At 37.8% G+C, this 7,954-nt stretch overlaps 1 protein-coding gene across 1 annotated transcript in view; it reads right to left on the bottom strand.

Moving 5' to 3' along the window:
- Positions 1-7,954, bottom strand: part of LOC104985517 (phosphatidylinositol 3,4,5-trisphosphate 3-phosphatase TPTE2-like) — a 42,471-nt gene that overhangs the window by 28,855 nt on the left and 5,662 nt on the right. The window contains exons 5-7 of the mRNA XM_010835731.1: positions 6,176-6,275; positions 5,968-6,031; positions 5,139-5,203 (exon numbers count right to left, since the gene is read on the bottom strand). Coding sequence (XP_010834033.1) covers positions 5,139-5,203; positions 5,968-6,031; positions 6,176-6,275 — 229 coding nt within the window. The remainder of the gene's footprint in view (positions 1-5,138; positions 5,204-5,967; positions 6,032-6,175; positions 6,276-7,954) is intronic.

Consider the following 7,954-nt stretch of genomic DNA (forward strand, 5'->3'; position numbering starts at 1 on the left):
CAGAAAACTAAGATCATGGCATCCAGTCCCATCACTTCATGGGAAATAGATGGGGAAACAGTGGAAACAGTGTCAGACTTTATTTTTTTGGGCTCCAAAATCACTGCAGATGGTGACTGCAGCCATGAAATTGAAAGACACTTACTCCTTGGAAGGAAAGTTATGACCAACCTAGATAGCATATTGAAAAGCAGAGACATTACTTTGCCAACAAAGGTCCGTCTAGTGAAGGCTATGGTTTTTCCGGTCATGTATGGATGTGAGAGTTGGACTGTGAAGAAAGCTGAGCGCTGAAGAATTGATGCTTTTGAACTATGGTGTTGCAGGAGACTCTTGAGAGTTCCTTGGACTGCAAGGAGATCCAACCAGTCCATTCTGAAGGAGATCAATCCTGAGTGTTCATTGGAAGGACTGATATTGAAGCTGAAACTCCAATCCTTTGGCCACCTCATGTGAAGAGTTGACTCATTAGAAAAGACCCTGATGCTGGGAGGGATTGGGGGCAGGAGAAGGGGACAACAGAGGATGAGATGGCTGGATGGCATCACCGACTTGATGCACATGAGTTTGAGTAAACTCCAGGAGTTGGTGATGAACAGGGAGGCCTGGCGTGCTGCGATTCATGGGGTCTCGAAGAGTTGGACATGACTGAGCAACTGAACTGAACTAACTATAAATGAAGAGACTTCTGTGGAAAATAATCAATAGAAGAATCTCCTCTGTCTCAGGATGAGAAAGACTTAGATTCTGCAGATAGTGAAAATAGAGGCCCTGCAAGTAGGATTCCAACTGTCATGAAATAGAAGAACTAGGAGGATCCAAAACCAGCAGAACTGGAGAGGTTCTCTCAGAATCATCCACAGGAAATGATTGTAAAGTCACAGAAGTCACTGATGAACCGACGGAACAAGACTCTTTAGAGTCTTGCAGTAGTTCACACTGAGTTCTAGTTTTACAGTCTTTGAAATTTTTATGTAAACAAATGGAGTTTTAGTTTTACAAGAAAAGGAGGTCATAAAGTACTTCATGGGATAAATTCTGAAAGAGTTATTCATGTAGAAAACTATGAATATCAGCTTTACTGGGTCCTGTTTACTAAATACTTTTTGGAAGGTGGGAAAGGATCTGGTTAAATCAGCGACTCATTTTTAGATTTTTTTAAGTTTAGAATTAAAGTGTTTAACTGGAAAGTAATAATTACAGTCCTTAATTCTTTTGGAGAGTATTGTGTTCAGATAATACGTATCCAAAAAAGCTTCCAGTCTTCTTCTGACAGCTCTGGCAGTTTTTATATTTCGGTCATAGTTACCATATAGTCACAGTTACCATTTGAGTTAAAGTGCTTCATGGTAGTTATATACAGTTTTTATCTATAAATATAAATTACATATATGTTCATCTCTTATAGAAACACACACAAAAAAAATTTTCTCCCTTAGAATAATACATGTATATTATGCGTGGAAAAGTATAAGTGTTAGCTGTTCAGTCATGTCCAACTCTTTGGGACCTCATGGACTACAGCCTGCCAGACTCCTCTGTCCATGGAATTCTCCAGGCAAGAATACTGGAATGGATTGTCATGCCCTTCTCTCCAGGGAATCTTCCTGAACTGGGGATCAAACCCAGGTCTCCTGCATTGCAGGCAGATTCTTTACCATTTGAACCACCAGGGAAGCCCATATTTACGTGTAACATATTATATGTTATATATATATGTATGATCATGCATATTATATAAAATAAATATGATATATAATATATAACAGAACATTACAAAGAAATAATATGTATAATTATTTTATTAATAATTTCATGTTTATTATATAATATATAAATTATAAATTTGTATATACTGATAGTATTACATATAATATATTCAGAATATATGTATATTTGTATATTATATAAATGACATAATTATGTCATATAATATAAAAACTATTATGTTTTATAATTTTATATTATATAGTATACATAATAAATCATATGTAAATATACATATATTATAATAAAGGGGGAACTGTTATATTTTTCTGTTTCTATAAGAGTTGAAATGTATACTATATATGTAGTAAATATTTATAGATGGAATATTAATGTTACATAAAACTGATATGCATTTATATATGATATATAATTATATACTATATAACATGATATATATTTAATATATTAATTTTATATATCATGTTAACATATATTTAGGAGATCCAAGCAGTCCATCCTAAAGGAGATCAGTCCTGAGTGTTCATTGGAAGGACTGATGGCCACCTGATGCAAAGAACTCACTCATTGGAAAACACCCTGATTTTGAGAAAGACTGAAGGCGGGAGGAGAAGGGGATGAGAGAGGATGAGATGCTTGGATGTCTTCACTGACTCAATGGACATGAGTTTGAGTAAACTCTGGGAGCTGGTGATGGACAGGGAGGCCTGGCGTGCTGCTGTCCATGAGGTTGCAAAGAGTTGGACATGACTGAGCACCCGAACTGAACTGAATATATACTATAATGTATATTTTATTTAAATAGATACTATTTTAAGATAAATATTTTAATATATCAGTATATAATTAAATATACAACTGTATATTATCTAATTTATTATATACAGTATATATAATATATATTATATATAATTTACACACATTATTCTGAGGGGGAAATGCTGTATTTTCTGTTTCTATAAGATACCACGCTGAAGCTTAAACTCCAATACTTTCGCCACCTGATGCAAAGAGTTGACTCATTGGAAAAGACGCTGATGCTAGCGAAGATTGAAGGCAGGAGGAGAAGGGGATGACAGAGAACTAGATGGTTGGATGGCATCACCGACTCGATGGACATGAGTTTGAGCAAGCTCCGGGAGTTGGTGATGGACAGGGAGGTCTAGTGTGCCGCCGTCCATGGGGTCGCAAAGAGTCAGACATGACTGAGCGACTGAGTTGAACTGATAAGATATGAATTGGATACTTTTTCTAGTTGGTAACAAAGGAGTCACATTTTTCAAGACAGATTCTCCTCTAAGTAATTTAAAATCTGATCCTTGTTAATGCTTGGAAACCTTAAGCCTGTTGAAATTATGAAGTTAAACACATTCTGAGAGATCTATTCAAACTAAAATTCTTTTTGCACACTTTTGTGGTGAGAAAAAGACTTCATTATTTGTAAGAAAATGTGCTTTACCTTAGAAATAGTGTTCAAACATTAGCTTACTGTTTTGCAGAAGGAATATGCTTATGAAGCTGACACAAGATTGTCTCAGACGAACTGGGCAGTTTAGTTTTTGCTTGCTTTTCTGCACATTTGTAAATATTATACATTTCTTTCTAACATATTCCAGAGTATGCAAATATTGATGTATGAAACACAGGTATACAGGAAAAATTAATAAATTACTTTAATGATGGACTCAACCTAAATGACTCAATATCATATTCACAGATTTAAAGTCATGAGATGTGTACAAATGGCTGCCAAATTTATAGCTGTTTCTTCAGATGCACCTCTTGGTATTTAGAATTTTTAATTTTCTGAATTTTTAGAATGTGATGTGTTGGCTGCTTTTGTGAAGCAATGTATAATTGTATAATTTCTATAAGTAAACTGAATGCTTTGGCTTCCAATCAATATTCCAGAAGCAATAAATATTAATGTTATGCTATTTAGAAAGAACTGTACTTTATATAATTATATGTACAACTATTATATTACTGTACCCACAATAATACTGGACAAATCTCACAGAATTTATTGTAAGCATAAAAAGCTACAGTATATGATTTCATTTATGTGAAATTTAAAAAAAAAGTAGAAGTAGTCTGTTGTGACAGAAGTGAGAACAGTAATTACCTCCAGTATGTCAGGGTATTGACTGAAAAAGAGCAACAAGTGTTCCACATTGTGATAGGGGTGTTGGTTACATGCATATATACCTATATATAATTTTAATCAAGATACACATTTAAGGCAAGTGCAATTTACAATATTTGTTTGCCTCAAAGTATAATAACATACCCACATGTATATAGGTACACTGATATATAGACATACACATATTTACATACATAATTACATTGTACTGAGATATAACAAATGGATATACAGTAATGTATACACATGCACAGGGCTTCCCAGGTGGCTCAGAGGGTAAAGAATCTGCCTGCAGCACAGGAGACACAGGTTCAGTCCCTGGGTCAAGAAGATCCCCTGGAGGAAAGCATGGCAACCCACTCTAGTATTCTTGTCTGGAGAATCCCAAGGACAGAGGAGCCCAATGGGCTATACTCCATGGGGTTGCAAAGAGTTGGACACGACTGAAGCAACTGAGCATGGGTGCATAAACATCCACACACATATGAAAACTTCTTAAACAATTACTTTTAACTAGAATTTCATAGTAAACATCATTTGATGCTTGAACTTATTTAACCTATAGAACCTGAAGCAGTATGTATCCACTGTAATTTAGGATCTCAACCTAAGAACAGATATTTTTAAAGAATTCTCCATCTTTCCCTCTATGACAGACCATGAAAAATGGCCACAATTCCCCACAGATACAACAGAGATGGTATCTGTTGTCTGTCTGAATCTGAACTGGGTTTGTAGTTGGCTCGTCTGATAGAATAAGGTAGAAGCCACATTACACTAGTTTGGTGCCTGGGCCTTCGGAGGTTCGGCATTCTTTGGCTGGATAATAACGAGGTCCTTGCCACTGCTTTATGCGAACAAGCCTGAGCTAGCCTGTTGGAGAATGAGAATCACATGGAGCTTCCGGGCATGCCATCTTAGACTAGCCAGTCCTCAGATGCCCAGGTGCTGCCCACAGATGCGTAAGTTAGCTCCGCCAAGATTAGTGAAGCCAATTCCTGATTGGCAGAGCCAGCCAGTTAAGCCCAACTCAAATTTACAAACCACATTATCACGAGCTGTTTGCTATTGGAAGTCACTGAAGTTTTGGGGCAATTCATAACACAGCAAAAGCTAACAGATAACAACCCATGATAATTTTTTTTTTTATCTGAAAGAGTACATTTTCAGGAGAGTACTGCTGTCTCTGGGCCAAGGTTATCTTATGACTCCAGAGTCCGTGTTTGCTGAGAAATGTGAGCTTCTGTTAGATAAAAACCTTTACCTTAATGGGATTCCTGTAGAAAGACTGCTTTCCAGAAGATGGGAATGACATGGCAATAATACGCTCTGGAAGTCAAAACAGTCACTATTACAAATCTTATAGATGTGAAGCAACACATGAGAACTCAATTTACATGTAATCAGACTCCTTCTCCATAGAAAAGAATTTTCAGGATTGAGAATGACCAAAGAAAAAGCTAACTAACCCTCAGCATAATCAGCATAACATATGAAAGTATTCACTATTTTGATCATTACACTTAATGTTCCCAAGACTCAAATGGTTCAAGACTTAAGCAACAGATTTGTCTGTTCAAATGGTTGAAGAATTAAGCAATAACTTTAGTCTGGAGCACCCTCTGTGGTCGGAATTGGTTTCTTAAACACCAAAGGAAAATGAGAGATCTGGGCTCCACCAACGTTAGGAACTCCTGGGATGTTTTCCAGTGTTCCCTTGACTCAGAAACCTGAGACCCAAAAGCAATGACCTCATCCTAGGGTTCCAGCAAGAGAAGAGGTTTCTCTGAAAACCTCAAGACCAAGGATAACTCCTAAAACTTAATAAATTCTAAACCAAACAAATGACTTCAGCTGAAAACCCATGCAACTTTCATACTATAACCAAGTAGCCCTGATTTGAGATGAAAATTGAGATTTTTCCATTGTCAGGGTTACACTCCAAGTATGTCACTACCATAGTGGCAGAAGTCTTCATGAACAAAGAATGCTTTGCAAGAACACGGCTTAGGGCAAAAACTAAACATATAATTACTCACACACACGAAAAATGTGGTGTTAATATAGGCAATCAACAGATAAACTTCACAAACCAGTAACATAAGTGAGGTCTAAGTCAAATCCATCCTTCTTGTACCGCCGTTTGTTTCCTGAAACCTAAGAGTTTATAACAGTCATTCACTTGTAAACATAAACCAACATTAAAAAAAAAGAACAATATATAGATATCTAAAACCCTAGACAGTAGTCCCCAAAATACAAACATTTTTTCTGAAAAGTAAGCATATTTCGCCCACTTACCATCCTTCTGGTTAGCATTTCAAGATGTCTTTTTTGATAAGCCAGATGAAAAACTCTTATCAGAATGACAAGTCTTACAGGTCGTAAAACAATTCTCAACCTAACAATAAATTTAAAAGATTCAGTTTTGCTTTAGAAACAGAGGATTTTGTCAATATAGACTAAGTCTAGAGCAGCAGCTCTTAACCAAGGGCAATTTTGCATACGCCCTCCACCCCATCCCAGCTTCCCTCCTGCCCACCCAAGGCATATTCGGCAATGTTCAGAGACATTTCTAGTTGTCACAACAGCCTGTGGGTGGGGAGGTGGGGGGTGTTGCTACTTGCATCTAGTGGGTAGAGGCTAAGGATGCTGGTCAGCACCAATGCACAGGACAGCTCCCAATACTGGGACTTCCCTGGCAGTTCAGTGGTTAAGACTGTGCTTTCACTGCAGGGCAGCTTAGGTTCAACTTCTGGTTAGAGAACTAACCTACACAAGTAAAAAAAAAATTTTTTTTTAATTTTTTATTCAAAATTCAAAATATCAATAGTGCTGGGTTGAGGAAACTCTGGTTTAAAGAAAAAGTCACATGATAGACTCTCAGAATGTGTAGGTTTAACTTCAGTAGATTTAAGACAAGTATTTTTCCATCTTTTTCCCATTGAAAGAGAATTCTTGTTCATCTCTGTCACTCCCATGAGTAACAGGGGCTCACTAGAGCTGTGAACATACATCACACAGGCAGCAGATTACTTTTCAAGTGTGTCTTCTACCATCAGGAGAAAACATGATGGCAGAGAAGTAATGGTTTGGGCTAGCGCTTCTCTAACTTGAGCATGCACACTGATTCAGTAGGTCGAGAGTGGGCCCTGAGGTGGTATTGTTCTTGTATTTCTGATAAACTCTTCACTGATCCTGACATCACCTGTCTAAGGACTACACTGGCTTTGGCTATTTTAAGAAAATCTCCAAAAGCTTATTAAATTTTTTGGGACCTGAATGAAAGTCCTTAGATGCCAGAGTACAAAAAAAAGCAGTATACTATTTGACTCAGGAATAAGCCCAGTGAATCACCCAACAGCCACATCCCAGAACACTTTTATTCTTTTTCTCGCTGCCACAGTAGAAAGAGGAGGAAAAAGAAAAAAGCCATTGGTCTCTCACACATTTTTGTTTGATCTCTAACAGTTCTAACTTCGCCTCAGCTTACATCATGTCAGTTCAGTTCAGTTCAGTCGTGTCTGACTCTTTGTGACCCCATGAATCACAGCACGCCAGGCCTCCCTGTCCATCACCAACTCCCAGAGTTCACTCAAACTCATGTGCATCGAGTCGGTGATGCCATCCAGCCATCTCATCCTCTGTCGTCCCCTTCTCCTCCTGCCCCTCCCAGCATCAGGGTCTTTTCCAATGAGTCAACTCTTTGCATGAAGTGGACAAAGGATTGGAGTTTCAGCTTCAGCATCAGTTCTTCCAATGAACACCCAGGACCGATCTCCTTTAGGATGGACTGGTTGGATCTCCTTGCAGTCCAAGGGACTTGCAAGAGTCTTCTCCAACACCACAGTTCAAAAGCATCAATTCTTTGGCACTCAGCTTTCTTCACTGTCCAACTCTCACATCCATACATGACCACTGGAAAAACCATAGCCTTGACTAGATGGACCTTTGTTGGCAAAGTAATGTCTCTGCTTTTGAATATGCTATCTAGGTTGGACATAACTTTCCTTCCAAGGAGTAAGTGTCTTCTAATTTCATGGCTGCATTCACCATCTGCAGTGATTTTGGAGCCCCAAA

Source organism: Bison bison, unplaced genomic scaffold (assembly GCF_000754665.1).
Source record: "Bison bison bison isolate TAMUID 2011002044 unplaced genomic scaffold, Bison_UMD1.0 scf7180017864048, whole genome shotgun sequence".
Taxonomy (NCBI): Eukaryota; Metazoa; Chordata; class Mammalia; order Artiodactyla; family Bovidae; genus Bison; species Bison bison.